The sequence below is a fragment of the Dermochelys coriacea genome, chromosome 6, assembly GCF_009764565.3.
Source record: "Dermochelys coriacea isolate rDerCor1 chromosome 6, rDerCor1.pri.v4, whole genome shotgun sequence".
Taxonomy (NCBI): Eukaryota; Metazoa; Chordata; order Testudines; family Dermochelyidae; genus Dermochelys; species Dermochelys coriacea.
Window position 1 is genome coordinate 64,188,232 of NC_050073.1, and position 17,661 is coordinate 64,205,892.

The 17,661-nt window shown below is 42.6% G+C and overlaps 1 protein-coding gene across 7 annotated transcripts in view; it reads left to right on the forward strand.

Annotated features, from left to right (window-relative positions):
• Positions 1–17,661, forward strand: part of CDAN1 (codanin 1) — a 43,771-nt gene that overhangs the window by 5,460 nt on the left and 20,650 nt on the right. For 5 of the 7 annotated variants that reach the window (XR_006282343.1, XM_038405280.2, XM_043517550.1 and 2 more), the window contains exons 2-12: positions 900–1,615; positions 3,912–4,136; positions 4,903–5,093; positions 5,627–5,746; positions 7,859–7,937; positions 8,429–8,549; positions 9,570–9,679; positions 10,392–10,481; positions 12,930–13,005; positions 15,220–15,428; positions 16,299–16,413. Coding sequence is in view for 6 of the 7 variants with exons in the window: in XM_038405280.2 (XP_038261208.1) it covers positions 900–1,615; positions 3,912–4,136; positions 4,903–5,093; positions 5,627–5,746; positions 7,859–7,937; positions 8,429–8,549; positions 9,570–9,679; positions 10,392–10,481; positions 12,930–13,005; positions 15,220–15,428; positions 16,299–16,413 (2,052 nt within the window). In the remaining variant the exon portion in view is untranslated. Of the gene's footprint in view, positions 1–785; positions 1,616–3,911; positions 4,137–4,902; positions 5,094–5,626; positions 5,747–7,858; positions 7,938–8,428; positions 8,550–9,569; positions 9,680–10,391; positions 10,482–12,929; positions 13,006–15,219; positions 15,429–16,298; positions 16,414–17,661 lie in introns of those variants that run through there. The other 2 variants (XM_043517547.1, XM_038405279.2) reach the window with 2 other exon arrangements.

Consider the following 17,661-nt stretch of genomic DNA (forward strand, 5'->3'; position numbering starts at 1 on the left):
AGAATTAGTATCCAAGAGAGTTCTTCTGGCAGTCTGTCAAACTTTGCCTAGTTCTGTTGTGAGGAAAATAGAAATGTGATGCACTGAAAGAGCAGTGAGACTTTTCTTTACATTGCATACAAGGTTTTACAGTATTATAACAATTTTAAAAAGCTGATGGTAAAATTCTCAGATAATTTACAGATCCTTTTAAGGATTATGTTCCCCTGAAGATTTAAAATATATTAATGTTGCATTTTTATTTAGCTTTCTTGAATATTAGCTTTGTGCATCATAAAAGTTGCAGCATACTATATTTGGAGCTCTGTGATCTCACGTGTGAATAATATGACTTCATTAAAATGTAGTAAGAGCTTTTATCTTCTGTTGTATCCTGCACGTGAGGATCTCAAAGCATTATATAAATAATCCATTTATTTTTGGAGCACCTCCTGAGGAAGTAGGTGGTATTAGTAGGTAACTGGAGCACAGAGAAGCTACAGGTTTAATAAATTGTCCACTAATTTTGTTTGCCTCAATTTTTGGTGCTCTACTTGAAACATTTTAAAGGGGCCTGCTTTTGAGGTGCTGATCACCCACAGCTCTCAATGACTCTAGCACCCACCACTGCACCTAAGCATTTCTGTAAGACAGGCCCCAATTGTTTCCAGCTGGGAAGGCAAAATTAGTGGCTGCTTTTGGAAAGTTGGGCCTGAGGAATAATTGTCAGATGAGGGAATTCTGTAGAACCAAGAACTCCTGAATCTGTTCCTTGCTGTAACTACTAGAGACACTCCCTCAATTTAAAAGTGTTAGAATCCATGATGATGGTGAATTCGTGCCCAGTATTTGAGAGAGAGAAACAGATTGGAGTAAGTCTATGGGTATCTTTATTAATGTTTTGTTCTCTTTCCTTGCAGGAGAACCATGTCCATGACAAGCTGGTGCCTCATAGGTTGCTTCAGAAAGACTTTGTGCCTTTCCTGTTGAATTTTTTAAGGGAACAGACTAGTCAGATCTTGACCAATGGGCCCTCTACCCCTGCTAAAACCCCAAATTCTAAGACCCTCAGGAGCTTGGCTAACCATGGGAACCAAAAGACAGGGTCAGAAAGGAAGATAGGCAACTCAGCAGGGTCATGCAGCAGCCGAATGCAGCTCTTTCCCCAGAGGACCCCTGCTAGCTCCTGCACCCCAGATGCTAGTTTTCCCTCTTCTGCTGCATCAAGTGGCTCTTCTGCCTTTACTGGGTCAAGCTTGTCTGGCCCCAGCAGTGATTTCCCCAGCACCAGCCCAAGCTTTGGTTGCAGCCCTGTGTTCAACCACAGTGAGAAACGTTCATCTCAGAAGGCCAATTTGGGCAGCTTCCTTATGTCCGCACCAGATGTCCAGCCAGTGAGGCGAGGTAGAAGAAAAGGCAACAGTTCTGCCAGTGCCATTGGCCGGCAAGTGGCTCGGGACCTAGGGCGAAGCCTCACTGAAGAGGAGGATGGGAAGGGTGACAGCACATCGTTGAGTGGCGGGAGGAGGAAACGGAATGAGGTGGGTCCTACCTCAGCCAATTCCCCACCTGATCAGCTGAACCTCAACAACTTGGAGGAGTTCCCACCCATGAGTGCTGCTTCTGGCTTGACAAAGTAAGAGCAAGTCTTCCTTGTTGCACTCTTATTTTTCTGCTCGTGCTGGCAGCATTGAGTACTGCAGGTTATTTCTTGGGAGCAGCTGACACTGTTATCTCACAGGTAATAATATATAGATGGTCTTATAACTGTCTCAGTTATGAATGTTTTGTAAAAGATTGCAGGTTAGGGGGCTGTCGCTATGCTGTGCAGTCTGTGTTTCTCAATTCACCATGCTTCCTTCTCCCCAGTAGCCTTCTGAGGCTCCTGTAGGGGTTCATTTTCATGGGGAAATCTTGCCATTAAACAGAGTTTTGAAGAATTGAGACAGTGGTGATGATGTGATGCTGAGCACACCTTTGTCACTGATCATGGCAAACAAGGAGTCAGTCAGTCAGCATTATCTTGACTCTTTACAGTTGTATTTAAACATGATAGATTTCATACTGAGTATAAGCCCCAAGTGTCTCCTCTACTTTGCTGCGGCTGTCTGGAACAGCTGCCAGGATGGCAAACAGGCATTCTGCGACCTCTGGTGGCAACAGCATTGGCAGGTGAGGCATCATATGTCCTCTGGCTCTGTGGTGCCGGTTAGAGGGAAGTGGGTCTCCTGTGGTAATGGGCTGGGTGGATGGTTGGCATGTGGGTTCTGTTTAGTTTTTGAAGTGCACAAGTTTCCCCTGGTTGCTAATGATTTCTTCTAGCTGGGCTGGTAAAGGGCGCAGCTCTTCCTCATGGTACATGCTGTTGGTCCTTCTCTCTCTCTTCTTTTTAAATGAAAGCTAAGATTCACTGCTAGGTTTCTCATATTTGCCACCTAAAATCACTTTTGAAAATTTAGGTCATGGCTATCTGCAGGAATCTGAAGGATGTATGATTCTGAAAGCCCTCTTCAGATCAAGGCAGGGGCTTCTGCGGTTAGACTTAGCTGAATGTAATGTAGGTCTGGTCCACTAATCTTACCCACCTTAACTCTCCTTCCCTTTAGTAGACCTCTGAGTTCATAGGTTCAGAATTCCTAATAGATGCTACAGTAGCTGATGCACAGCTCTCCATAACACAATGTAGGCTACCAGAGTTCTCTTCCTGTGAATCAGTGGTCTTTCTCCCTGCTCTCTTTCCAGGACGTATAGTTACAGTTGAATCTGTACTTAGCAATTCCTGTTAGGCCTGGTCTACACTGAGGTAATATTCATTCCCCCCTCCGCCCCCCCTCCCCCATTAACCACCTTTTAGAGAGAGTCAAGCTTCTGCTGCCTGGTCTGTGCAGTGGCACCAACCAGTTCTAAAGTCAGTTAATTGAAGTGATTTTAGAGCTGGTTGGAACTCTTGGTTCTCCTGACAAATAGGGTCCCACGTGGAGGGTGAGGATTTAAAGATGGGAAATCCTTATGGTGCTCTGAGAGATGGCTTTGACCTGCAGGATATAATGCATTTCCATCACAAGCAGTAAGTTTCAAATTGCAGTGTGTGTGACTGATGTGAAAAGTGTGAGGAGACAAGTCAAATATAAGTCTGGAAGTAACAGTATAAGTAGTCTTGTGAGGTCCCTAGCAGCTAATATGTAACAGGCAGCAGATTCATTGGGAAAAGAGATGTCAGTTGTAGAACACTGATTTTATCATAATTTCTACATTTCGTTTAAAATGACACATTACTGTTCTATAGAGCCTTTTCCTCAAGAATCCTACAGCACTTTACAAATCCTATGCCTCATGTCAACCTTGTGGGTAAGCAATATTATATGGATAGATAAACTGAGGCACAGAGAGATTAGGATTTGTCCAGGTTACAAAGCAGGTTGGTGGCAGAGGCAAGAATAGAAAGCTGGGAGTCCTGACTTCCAGTGACCCTCTTTGGCCACTACGTCATGCTTTCATGAACGTTTTGGGACTACATGATGAACTGATGGGCAGCCAGAACTTGGTATATCCTAGGTTAGCAGTCTGACAATGTAGGACAAGTGGGTAGATAAGTTGAGTAGTATCCATTTTTTCATCCATTTTCCCCCATAGTGATCATAGTTAGTTTTAAGTCACAGCAGTGGAGTAGCAGAAAATACATTATACTTCATCAGGATCATTGAAGTCTCTATTTGTAGGATGTACCCACTCTTTGTCTACTGGCCCGGGGCAAAATCAGCTACCCTGCCAGATGCGATTACAGTTGCACTGTAACTTGATTCTCTTTCCTTATCAATTTTACATTAGCATCAAAATCCTCTGAAAGAGTTTGATGGATTTGACTGCTATTTTCTCTCTTGATGATCCGTTTATGCTTCATTTAAGTGAAAGCCTCTCTTAAATTGTTTCAGCAAAAGCAAGCCATCAAGACGAATCAACCCAACTCCAGTGAGTGCTGAGCGCTCCCACTCAAAACCTAAGATGTGTTTCACTTCTACGCCAGTCAGCCAGTCTCCAGCTACTCGGTTTCCGTCTGGGACCAGTCTTGAGACCTTTGCTGCCATCCAGGAAGGGAACGTTACCTCCATAAGAGGGAGCAGCCTTCAAGAGGAGAGGGAGATGCTGAAGAAAGAACGGTACAGTATGAACAGGGATGGGGACACGTCTGCAGGGGTTCATACTGCTCCCTTTATTAGGACATTGCCAATAAGAAGCTGTAAATTAACAGAAAATATCCAGACAAGATACTAGTTGTTTGATTAAAAAATTGACCTAAAAGCAGATGAGATGAAAATGAATGTAGTATCAGACTAACAAGTTTTCAAATTCAGCCTTCACTCTTCACTTAAAGATGTGCTTCTACTCTGTAAAGTGACTCTGGCATCATATTGGTCCTGGATTTATTGTATTTCAGTTACTCCTTATTGCATTAATGCAAAGTTCTGTGGGTCAGACTGCACCCTCAAGCATACCTATGTAAGACCATTGTCTTCAGGTGATACTCTGTTTTACCTATACAAACCTACTGAAAGCTAGTAGGGTGCTCACAGGTGTAATGTGGTAACTGTCACCCCCTTTAGGAAATGGAAAGCTATAGGACAGAGGTTGTGACTTGCCTGAGCTCACACTCTGAGCCATGGCAGATTTAGAATTCGAACCCAGTTCTCTTGAATTCCAGTTCTGTGCCTTAACCACAAGACAATATTTTGTCATTAGGCAGAAAATGGGTGAATTAAGTAATTTAACCCATCTCCTGTATGGAAACTGCATTAGATTCTTTAAATGTTGTGATCAATTCTTGTAGGAATTCCAGAAAACCATACACCGAAGAAGAAAACTTCCTGTGTTGAATGTGGTGTGTCACCTTCAGTTCCTCTGTAAGTCATTGACTTTGAATTTCAGATGCAAGTTGCTGCACCAAATATCTCCTGCAGGCCTGTGTCTGGATCCCAGTACACCTACCAAGCCTAATTACAGTTGGAGTGGAAGCCTCGCTACTGATGGTCAGTTAGTGACCTCTGCAGATCTCAGTAAAGTTTCCTGCAAGAAACAGCTGGAACAGCTGGCTCAGCTCTATTCATCTTGTATAGCAGGTAAAGAACTGGGAGTAGTGAGATGACCATGGTGTGGAATATCTTCTTTAAATGCTTACTATTTCCAGAGTGCACCGATGACTTAATACAAGTGAGTGGTGCCTGGAAAAATAAACAGAGACCTCCCTCCTACTCAAGAGTATATCCACCCCTCACTGGACAGAAGTCTAGAAAATGAGATGGGCCCTACACAATTCCTTGAACCCCTCAGCAGACCCAAACTGTATTGGCCCAACTGGAAAAGTGAATACTAGAGGCCAGGACTCTTCCCTGACAATGCTCATTAGGTTGAAGTGGTTTGAGATGTTTTAAGCTGTTACCCATGGTTTAACTTTTGGGGGAATGGAGGTAAAATGCTTTCTATAATGCACCTACCCAAATGCGCATAGCTGCATATCAGCATTGTTGAGTCCTGTACGGATCAGCTGAGACTATAAGCTTGAGATTTGATTTTCTTTATTGTTATCTTGATTTATTAACATAGACTAATGCTGAGTATTTATTTAGCCATTTTATGTCACTCCCTCTTCCAGAAAACCTGGTTCCAAATATTTTCCTGGAGCTCTTCTTTGTCCTGCAGCTGCTAACATCCAAGGGAACAACTTCTTCGGAAGATGGTGAGAATGACATGGAATTCCATCAAGGATGTAAAGGTCAGCAATGCTCTTGAATGGAGACTAGGTTGTTTCCAGGCCTGGTAATGGGATACAGAGCATATCATCTCTGATTCACGGGGTTCAAATCCAGCTTCAGGGAATTAGTGACCAAAAGTCATTACACTGAAGACTTCTGAGGCCTGCATGAAGTGAATTAGCATGTCTCAGTGAGTGGTGTGGAATATGGCATTCAGGTAGTGAACAAATAAAGAACCCTAAAAGCTTAGTTACTACAAAAAGACCAGTGTCTACCCTTGATCTTGTATAACCCTCCTTTTGATATCAGGGAATGCTCCACTATGGAGTGAAGGGAGTATTTAGCCTGAAGCCTATAGACCAGACCGCCAAATTAGTTTAATATTTGGAATGAATAGGTGTTTTATAATCTAATGGGCTATTGAAAATCAGGTTATGGTAGCTCACTGTTACTGTCTAAGAACTCCATATTTACCCACTAAAATGAATTTTCAGAGAGAAGAGTGATTCACTGGATTTCCTCCTCCCATCAGTTCTTTCAAACCCAGAAATACTGTTGAACCCATTGCAAGTTTAAGGTCTAATTCTGCCTAGGGACACGTGCAGTTCCCATCAGTGGGAGTTGTACACAGGTTTTTGGCAAATTTGGACCTTGCACTAAGCTAGTCAGCAGCTTGATTTCTGGATAAGGTATACAAGAGTGACTTCCAGCTGAGAACGGCTCCTGGTGTCTGTTAGAAAAAGGCTCCATTTTTGGCTGCTGCTGTTCTTCTATCACCTACAGATCTGAAGAACCCCAGTTGGTCTTGACTTCGGTAGCACAGTGCACCCCAGCCATTGGCTGGAGGAGTCTAATAATTGCTTGCATTTGCTTGATGTTTTGGCGCACAAAAAGTCTGTGGACATAATGCTGCCAATGTGTTCATCCTGTTCCAAATCAGTTTGGATTGATTGTTTCATCAAGGAGGGGATGGGTAGAATCCCATTGATGCTGTCCCAGGAGTCCACATCTGTCTTGTAAGGGCTCACTGCTGCAAGCCCTGTACGTGTCTAACTCCCATTGACATCAGCGGAAATTCCATTACTTCTAGGATTGACCCTCTTGTCCAAGGCTGAGATTTAAGGAGTTAACATGAACTCTGATTTAGGTGATTGCCCACTGCTAACTAGGAAAGGTGGATAATTTTGTCCAACAAGAACCCTGGTAGTTATACTGATTAAAATAAGAATGGCCAAACTGGGTCAGACCATGGTCCATCTAGCCCAGTATCCTGTCTTCCAACAGTGGCCAATGCCAGGTGCTTCAGAGGGAATAAATAGAACAGATAATTATCAAGTGATCCACCCTGTCGCCCATTCCAAGCTTCCGGCAAACAGAGGCTCGGGATACCGTCCCTGCCCATCCTGGCTAATAGCCATTGATGGACCTATCCTCCATGAACTTATCTAGTTGTTTTTTTGAACCCTGCTATAGTCTTGGCCTTCACAACATCTTCTGGCAAAGAGTTCCACAGGTTGACTGTGTGTTGTATGAAAAATACTTCCTTTTGTTTGTTTTAAACCTGCTGCCTATTAATTTCATTTGGCGACCCCTAATTCTTGTGTTATGAGAAGCAGTAAATAACGCTTGCTTATTTACTTTCTCCACACCAGTCATGAGTTAATAGACTTCTATCATATCCCCCCTTAGTTGTCTCTTTTCCAAGCTGAAAAGTCGCAGTTTTATTAATCTGTTCTCATGTGGAAGCTGTTTCAGACCCCTAATCATTTTTGTTGCCTTTTTCTGTACCTTTTCCAATTCCAATTATCTTTTTTGAGATGGGGTGACCAGATCTGCACACAATAGTGGCAATCAAATATCAGGCTTCAGGGGAAGCTCCAGATAATTGCCACAGAGATCAGGAAGAATCCTCCCCTCTCATGCAATGTTTCACAATTGGCCAGCTGTTAGAATGGGGTCTTTTTAAGGGGGTGTTTTGCCTTCATGTGACGTGTCAGGTAATGGGCACTGATGGACCAATGATGTGACTGGGTTTGGTAATTCCTACATTCCCCTCAGTTAATTGCTTTAGATTTTTCTGTTTAGCTTCTGAATTTTCCACCAATTGTTGTTAAATGCTGTTTGTTTTTCAGATGCAGTAGAGCGGCAGCATTTTCGAAATGTCCACAACTGTGTTTACTTTGCTGTGCAGGTCTTGGATTGTCAGTTTGAGTAAGTTGAACCTTTGTCTGTCTTTGGGTATAGGTGGATTGTGAGAGGGGGAGAGAGTGTGCATCTGAATTTCATTGAGGTCATTTTAGGGGCATGGTGTTGAGTAATTTGCGCAATGTCACACACTGAGTTAATAACTTGGTTGAATTAGAAAACTAGGATCTTTCTTTGTGGTGGCCTCTACACCATTATGTTTCAGTAGAAGTGTCCCCACAGGGAAATGGTGGGTTATGAGGTAACACATCCAAACTGCAGTTGGAATTTGGTGGGACTGATGTTTTGCTTCAGATACCACCAGAACAGGAAAAACGCGGTGGACCTTTTCCTTCATGTCACCTCCGTATGACTATGGCATTTGCAGTGTCCTGTTGATGCCAGTAGGATCCAGATTCCAGGTGGCTAGTGGTTAAACCTGTGTGTTTTTTGTAAAATAAGTGTACACTTTATTTAGATTTGCTCTCTGTGTTGTGTGGTGTGTGTTCTCTTTGTAGAATTATTTCTCATTTAGAGAAGGGGACATTGAAACTTTTGGCTGAGAATGAGCGGATTGCATCGTTTTCCCCTGGCTTGCATGAGAGACTTATGAAAGCTTATGAGAGCAGCACAGCCAAGGTAAAAAATGAATAGTCCTTAGAAAGTTGAATGTATGAAATTCCAAGGGGTTCCCAGTAATATGCTTGCCTATCGCTCCCTTGCCACAGTCAGTTTGATGATTGATATCAAATCCTGTTCATCCTGCTCTAGGGCTTCATTTTTCAATTACTTTGGAGACTATGTTAAAACCACCCTTTCCTGTCCAGATTGAGCCTGTGCATTGCTAGGGCCAATGAGCTGTAGCTGGGAATTTTTTACTAACTTGTATTGCAATTAGGATGAAATCCTTACTCCATTGAAGTCTGTGGCCAAACTCCCAGTGAATTCAGGGGGGCCAGGATTTCACTCTTACCCTTTTCACTGTGGTGAGTCTGGAGGTAGGAAGATAGTGGATATGGCACTGGACTGTGACTCCGGAGGCTTGTGTTCATTTCACAGCTCAGCTACAAATTTCCTGTGATGTCTTGGGTAAAACACTTAATCTACTCTGTGTCTCTGTCCCCAATCTATTTAAAAAAAAAAAAAAAATAGAATATGGGGTTGTACTTTCCTTCCTGAAAGCAGTGTTGTGGGGATAAAATCAACTGACTGTGAAGTGCTCATGTGATGAGGGCCATATAGATAGAGGTAGCAGCTGTGATGAAGCTGTTTTACTGATTGAAGGGATTCTCTCTTTCAGAAGAGAGGAGGAGAGATGATGACATGGGAATCGCCAGCTGTCATTCTCACCTTCTCAGAATCCCTGTGTTGAGCTGACATGCATTAAATGATTACACAGGACTCTTCCTCCAGGGCATGTGCCTGCTAGTTCTGTTCTGGTCTCAGAAAGTTCCTCAAAAGCGATAAGAGATTCCCCCTTACCATCCTACTGAGTGACTGTGTCTATGCATTTTCTGCACTAGTGCTGACCAGCAGTTACTCATTAGTGGTTCGGAAATTGTTAGTGTCTGAACAGCATGACTGTGATGATACCCACGTTAACGTTCAAAATCAGAGAATTGCATTATACCCTAATGGACTCTTTTATATGTTCAATAGGTGTCCCTCCTGCTGCCTTCATCTGTCCAGTCCGTTTCTTTCCAGCCAGAAACGGACAATCGTTCTAACTTTCCAAGTGACAGGGCTTTTCATATATTTAAGAAGCAAAGGTAAATGTCCTCCAGTTTGAGAGTGTGTGTGTGGGGATGGGGGGGGATTGTTCTACCATGGATGTGAACAATTGGATGCCATAGCATCCAGTTATACTGCATATATACAGCATAGTGGGGATAGACCTGGAGATGTTCTGCTCTAAACACACAGGCCTTTAGTATTTACAGGGATAAGGACTTAATCTCTTTAAACAATGGAAGCCTAAATTCTGCAGAAGTTGTTAACGTGCCAGTACAGCACAATGCAGTGCTGGTTCAGCTCGGCCTTTGGAGTTACTCCTTTCTGTCTCTTCTTTTTTGTGGTGGGAGAGTAGGGGAGCGCCTCCTGTCGACTTGTTCTCTTTTTCATGTAGAAGAAATTTCATATGGTTCCTATTCTGTTTGCTTCATTGAGGGATCCACCACATAGGTTCATCTGCTTATCTGACTCCTACTCTGTCTAATAATGGGATGGGTGTTTTGGTCATTATGCCTGAGTTCAGGCAGAGCACCTGTCATTGGTGGGCTGCAGATTGAAACTAATAAGCTCAGTGTTGCTGGTCACTGCTGCAAAGGTAGGATACATGGGGCTTTTGAGATGTGACTTTTGTTCAGTCAGGATTATATTCCATGAGGGTATATCTTGTGAATTGTTGGCTGGGAATCAGTTGCTATTGGTTCAGATGCTGAAGGCCCAGGACTTGAGATGTTTGCATCTTTTGTTCAATAGGGACATCTTTTATGAATTGCTGCGTGAGTGGGAGGATAACCATGAAAAACCAGGCTGGGACTTTGAAAGAGTTCTGGGCAACAGGATCAGGTAGGAGACTGATGCTGCAGCTCTGGTTTGCTAATGGGAAATCCAATAAAAACTTATTTTTGTCCCTGAAGCCAGTAGATGCACAGAGGGCACAGAGCTAATTATAAAGATGATGTTGCATTACAGTCTCATGTTTTGGAGCAGAATTGACTCATAGACTTTAAGTTCAGAAGGGACCATTGTGATCATCTAGTCGAGTAGTTTTCAAACTTTTGTGACCCCTTTCACATAGCAAGCCTCTGAGTGTGACCCCCTCCCCTTATAAATTAAAAACATTTTTTAATATATTTAACACCATTATAAATGCTGGGTGCAAAGCAGGGTTTGGGGTGGAGGCTGACAGCTCGTGATCCCACATGTAATAACCTCGCAACCCCCTGAGGGGTCCTTACCCCCAGTTTGAGAACCCCGATCTAGTCTTACTGACCTCCTGCACGTGGCAGGCGACAGAACTTCGTCCACCCACTTCTGAAATAGACGCCTAACCTCTGGCTGAGTTACTGAAGTCCTCAAATCATGACTTAGACTTCAGGTTACAGAGAATTCACCATTTACACTAGTTTACACCTTCAAGTGCCCCATGCTGCAGAGGAAGGCAACTTGCTGCCCCCCAGGCCTAGGGTCTCTGCCAGTCTGACCTGGGGGGAAATTCCTTCCCAACCCCCAATATGGCCATCAGTTAGACCCTGAGCATGTAGGCAAGACCCACCAACCAGACACCTGGGAGAGAATTCTCTGTAATAATTCAGAGCCCTCCTCATTTAGTGTCCCATCTCCAGCCATTGGGGATTAAATCTTTGCCTAATTTCGATCCCAAACTTGTTGTTAGCCAGTTTATATTTGTTCTTGTGTCCACATTGGCACGTAATTAAATAACTTCTCTCCCTCCCTGGTATTTATCCCTCTGACGGATTTATAGAGAGCAATCATATCTTCCCTCAGCTGCCTTTTTGTTAGGCTAAACAAGCCTACAGTCTTCTCTCAAAAGGTAGGTTTTCCTTTCCTCTGATCATCGTAGTAGCCCTTTTCTGCACCTCTTCCAGTTTGAATTCCTCTTTCTGAAACATGGGAGAACAGAACTGCACACCCTACTCCAATGAGGTCTCACAAGTTCCTTATATAATGGTACTGACACTTCCTTGCCTCTACTAGAAATACCTCTCCTGATTCATTCTAGGTCTGTATTAGCCTTTTTCACAGCCACATCACATTATCATAGTCATCCAGTGAGCAACTAATACACCCAGGTCTTTCTCCTCCTCTGTCGCTTCTAACTGATAAGTCCACATCTTATAGCAAAAATTCTTGTTGTTAGTCCCTAAACGCACAACTTTGCACTATTAAATTTCATTCCATTTCTATTACTCCATTTTACAAGGTCATCCAGATCTTCTGGTATGATATTCTGATCCTCCTCTATATTGGCAATACCTCCCAACTGTGCCATCTGCAAATTTTGTTAGTGCACACTCATTTTTTGTGCCAACATCAGTAAAAGAACTGTTAAATAAGATTGGTCCCAAGACTGATCCCTGAGGAACTCCACTAGTAATATCCCTCCAGCCTCACGGTTCGCCTTTCAATATGACACTTCGTAGTCTCCTTGTTAACCAGTTCCTTATCCACCTTTCAATTCTCATATTAAGCCCCATCATCTCCAATTTAACTAATATTTTCCCTTCTGGAACTGTATCAGATGCTTTACTGAAATCCAAGTAGATTAGATCTACTGCATTTCCTTTGTCTGAAAAATTAGTTATCTTTTCAAAGAAGGAGATCAGGTTAGTCTGGCACAATCTACCTTTTGTAAAAACATGTTGTGTTTTATCCTGATTACTGTTCACCTCAATGTCCTTAACTACTTTCTCTTTCAGAATTTGTTCCAAGACCTTGCATACAGTTGAGGGTAAACTAAGAAGCCTGTAGTTTCCTGGATCACTTTTTTCTTTCTTAAAAATAGGAACTATATTAGCAATTCTCCAGTCATAGGGTATGACCCTCGAGTTTACAGATTCATTAAATATTCTTGCTGTTGGATTTGCAATTTCATGTGCCACTTCTTTTAGTATTCTTGGATAGAGATTATCTGGACTTGATTTAGTCCCATTAAATTGTTTGCGTTTAATTACCACCTCAGATGTGGTCATTTCTACCTCCATATCTTCTTTGCCATTAGTCACCCTGCCACTACCCCTAAACTCTTCATTAACCTCATTAAAAACTGACGCAAAGATTTGTTTAGGTGTTGGGCCATGCCTAGATAATCTTTAATCTCCACCCCATCCTCAGTGTTTAGCAGTCCCACTTCTTCTTTCCTTGTTTTCTTATTTATATGGCATTGGAAGGCATTGGTTTTTAAAGAAATCACCTTGTGCTTCTGCTATAGCTGTATATAGACTCTGTTTTGACTGGCTCTTTGTGGTTTTAGCCATTTGTTTCGTTTCCCAGAGCTATGATGAATCACCTCACAGCAGCCTATAATCACAGCCACTTTGCCAGGCTCTTTCAGAAACAGCTTATCCAGGTAAATAACTTACTGTAGTTTCCATAAACAGAGCAATTTTGCTAAGCTATAGCAAAATGTAACCTCGTATTTGTACATGTACTTTTTGCTGTAATTGAACCTTTCCTGAATGAATGGAATTATTTGAGGGGGCGGGGAGAATGGATATCTCAAAGGGATAATTTTATCAGTTCAAATTCAGCACAGATTGGTAGAAAACTACCATTATCTAATGACTTCTGAATAGGCTATGTAAAATAAGTTTGTTCCCAGTACAGTTCCCAATCAACATGTGTCCACACCAGAATGGACAGACATACCAGGGAATTAATGGATGATGGAGATTGGATTACTTTACTTTAGAGATGTTTCCTGTCATGTTTGTGGCACACTAATAGGGCTGCGTATTGAGCTTTGACTACAGAGGGCTTTGGTCTCAACAGCTGTTCACCTGGCACATTTTACCAGCAATAAAAATTCACACATTTGGAAATTTAAAAAAAATGTTTAGACATTGATGTGTATCTGATACAGACTTGCCCAGTTATGTTCGTTGTGTTTCTCAGTGGAATTAATTGTTGTTGCTGGATCCTGGTCTGGATATGATGGCCCCAATTTTGGTTTGTTTATGCCTGGAAGGAGACCTGATGCTGTTTGAAGCATTATTGTTATTCTATCTAATTTTTTTGCCTACTATTGTTCCAAGTAATGTGTGAGATCATTGTAAGTGAGAGAAAGTAGAGAAAATTTTCTGCGTTTTTTGCTTTGTGTGTAGTCGTTTCCATTTCTGATCCTGTATAGTAGGTCAGTTTCCTTTGTTTGCAGGGGGGTTCTCCTTTCATACAGCACGGAGAGAGAGAGAGAGAGACATTTTTAAAAAAAATCTAAACCAACAAAAAATTGTCAGAGGCTTGGGCAGGTGTAGTACCTGAAACTACTTGCAATGCATATTTTGAAATCAGTGTCCCTTTAGGTTGGGATTTTCAAAGGAGACTAAGGGAATTAGGTGCCCAGTTCGCCAATTGGGCACATAACTCGTAGTCACCATTGAAAATCCCACCTTTTAAGTGTGTTTCTAACCTGAAAAGACTGTAAAAATGTCGTCATCTTATTCTGCAGATGTGCTCCCTGTGTGTCTCCAGAATTGTCAACTGCTGACTTTAGTGAGCAAAATACGGTTTTATTGCTCTTTACTTCTGTTAGCCTTGCAGAACCATCATAGCTAAGAGACTGGCATCATCCAAAAAGGTGTTAACTAAGTTCCAATTGCAAAGCCAGATTTCTCCCTCAGTTACATCTTTGCATTCCTATTGAACACCGTAGGGTTTCTTAGGTGTAACTAAAGACTTAAGTTGAAAATGTTTTTTCTGCAATGAGGTATGGGTGTAACTGACCAGAACTTGCCCTGCTGGACCTGTGCGATTTGTGATATCCGATCAGGAAGGAATCTAACTTGACTCTCAGAGCCCAGGGTGTGTTTACAGGGTTAGCAGTTATAAAAGAATTTTCCTTTGTAAACTTGAGCTTGTTCAGTTTAGAATTGAGACGCAATAAATGTTAACCTCACCATGTCGTATTTTAAGGAGTTTACTTCTCAGTGTGGTGCCAGGATTTAAAGTTGCATCCTTGAGATGTCTTGGTACTTGATTAGTTCTGAGGGCTTGAAAACCTCTTCCTTTGAGTGCTGAGCCATAGCTCTCTGTGTGGATGAGCCACTGCAAATAATACTTAAAATCTGTGAAACACTGAGGAGCCCCACAGAGTCTGGTCCAGGAACGTGTGGAGTAGATGACAGTGAGAAGTAGCACAGTCTTAAACAGTCCTGATTCCTGAGCGGTGGGCTAAACCATGGAAGACTGAACTCTGGTTCATGGAGGTTGTACAGTTATCCATGGTATTTATATTCTCTATGTAATAGGAAGCCAGGCTGGCTCAGCAGCCTAGGGTCCTAGTGTTAATGTGTGGGATCTGGATTCCATTCCTGAGACCACTAGGCCGGGAGGGTAGCATGTGTTGGCCTTGTATGCTTTTCCATATGTTCTGCCCTCCCTTGACTGGCTGAAGGAGATAGCATTCATAGGCTTTATAGGGAGCCACGTCTAGTTCCTTGCACCGGATAGAAAACTCCTCCATCAAACGTCTTTTTATGGGGCAGAGTGTGGGTGGGGCAAGATATCCAAGAAAAAAGAAAATCTTATAAATTTGCCATCTCCCTCCTTTTTCCCCCTCCTGAAGATGTGTAAAGGTCCTATTGGTGGTGGCACAAGTTGGGGAGATACCCCAGACCAGGATGTCCTTAATATGCTGGGTTCCGATAACCTGAGCCGGCTGAAGAGGCTACAGGAGAGATTTGTCGTTCCTCAGAGCATCAGAGGGCCCTGCCCGCCCCCTGCCTTCCCAGGGTGCCAGCAGTTCTTCAGGGACTTCATTCTCAGTGCAGGAAGGTTAGCTGCATATCACTGCTTATGCCTCGGCTAAGTTTGGATGGTTGTTGGCTAATACCACTGGCTTGTGCTGCAGTTGTGGAGTCAACTCAGAAACTGGTCTTGGAACTCCAGCTCTTCGGGACAGTAGAGCCCAAGTGGGGACGTTTTCAAACTCTCTGAAGAAGGTTGAGATTTGCACTGTCCATTAAGTACTCCTGGCTGGCATAGTTACCGAATTGCTCTTGTATCCACTAGCCCGATCTATCTTCCTCTCCTAAGAGCTACATCAGGCTAGTTCCTAGTTAGCTTACTATAGAATCAAACTGAATGCCTTGCCAGAGGGGGTCATGGCTTCCTAATACCACGAGGTGGTGCAACAGCGAGCAGAAGGAGCTCTGCACAGCTGAAGTGTTCCTTACAGGGTGGTGGTGGTCAGTGCCATGCAGTGGTGTGTGAGGCTGCTCTGTGGTTAGCCTTTCATGTTCCACAGCATAGATTCAGATCTCCCTTAGACTGCAGATGAAATGGGTTTAGGGACCTCAGTCTCATCTATAAATGTTTAGCCACATCATTAGAACTAGCACGCTGTTGGAAAATAAGGGGAGTCTCTGTTCCAGAGAGGCCCAAGACTAGAATGCAAAAGGTCGTTAGTCAATGTTGAGGTTGGTTAGTGCACTGGCAGAGCTGTGTGGCAAGTCTTGCATGGAATCTGCCCAGGCTTTGCCTGGCTGTTAGACGGTGCTATTCTTGGCCACACAATTCACTTGGAGCTCCTCCCTTAAATGAGTTGGTTTTGTATCAGCCATCCCCAACTTCAGTGATTAAGGCTTAAATGTTAGTTGAGATTCCACTGCTATTTTCAGTCTGACTTTTCATCTTTTGCTGAAGCTACCAGTTCAACCAGCACCTGATGGATAGCCTCTGTCTAAAGATACTTGAGCTGGATGGCCTTACTTTGGTAGAGCATGAACCTAGTGATGGGGAGGCAGATATGGATGAACAGGTAAGTAATATGTTCCAGACATCTGCTAAGAACTTGTTCATTGGATCAGTCCAAGAGCTGGTTCATGATGAGGTTTCCTAGTTGCTATAGTGATATAAAAAGACTTGTTTAAAATCCAGTTATAGTTGCGACTGTGATCCTCTTTTTTTTTTTTTTTTTTTTTTAAATCTAAAATATTGTTTAAAGTTACATCAGTATGTTTGGAAGATAAAAAATTATCCACTAAGGTTCCAGTAGCCACTTTAACTTTGCCCCTGTATCCTGCTACCGTTTACATGTGCTCAGTTATGGTTACAGCAGTAACTATGCAAATGGCGCCTTTTGGTGATTAGCAACTCTTAAAATGTGGTTCCACTCTGAAAAGTGTCAAGTTTTGTGTTTGTTAAGACATCTTAGCAGGTCTGTTCACTGTATGTTGAGTCTGATGGTCTGATTGCAGTACAAAAAAAAAAATTTAAAAAAAAAAAAAAAAAGTTAACCCTGTAGAGCTAACATACCTATGTTTGTAAGGCTAACCATGCAATCCCATTGTGCTCAAATTTTGCCTAGTTATACCTGTGCAATTCCACTAAAATCCTGAGGGTTGCACAGATGTAACAGAGGGCAGAATATGGCCATCAGGATCTTTGATGTTACACAAGCCACAGATAATTTGTTAGTCTCTAAGGTGCCACAAGTACTCCTTTTCTTTTTGCAAATACAGACTAACACGGCTGCTACTCTGAAACAGATAATTTAGTTTAGCTGAGATCCCAGGGTGTGTTTGTGGTGTGGCAGCTTCTTAGATGAGCAAACAGTCTGGAGTCACTGAGACAGAACACATGTAGGACCCAAGGCTGCCATCTTCACCAAGTCACTTTTCAGAATGAAACTGCTCTCTAAATTCTCAGGGATATGCAGCTGCTACTCGGCTGATGTTGGCTACATGCTGATTGCTCTTGCTTCATTGCCAGAGATGGAGGAGTACAGGAATATCAAGTTAAGATTAGTAATATGGAAGTATGACTGTTTGAGCAGCTTCTTGTTTTCTTTTTTTTTGAGAGAGAGAGAGAGAGAGAGAGAGAGAGAGAGAGAGATCTTGGATTCATTTGTTGCTTATGTCAATAGTGGGACTGTCCCCTTAGTAGCCAGTGCAACGGTGAAGACAGGAGCTGTGTACAGCCATTTATGTATGTAATTTAAATGTGCCCATCACATCAATATCTAGTTACATTTATACTGATTAAATGTACTCCACTGGTCCCTCTG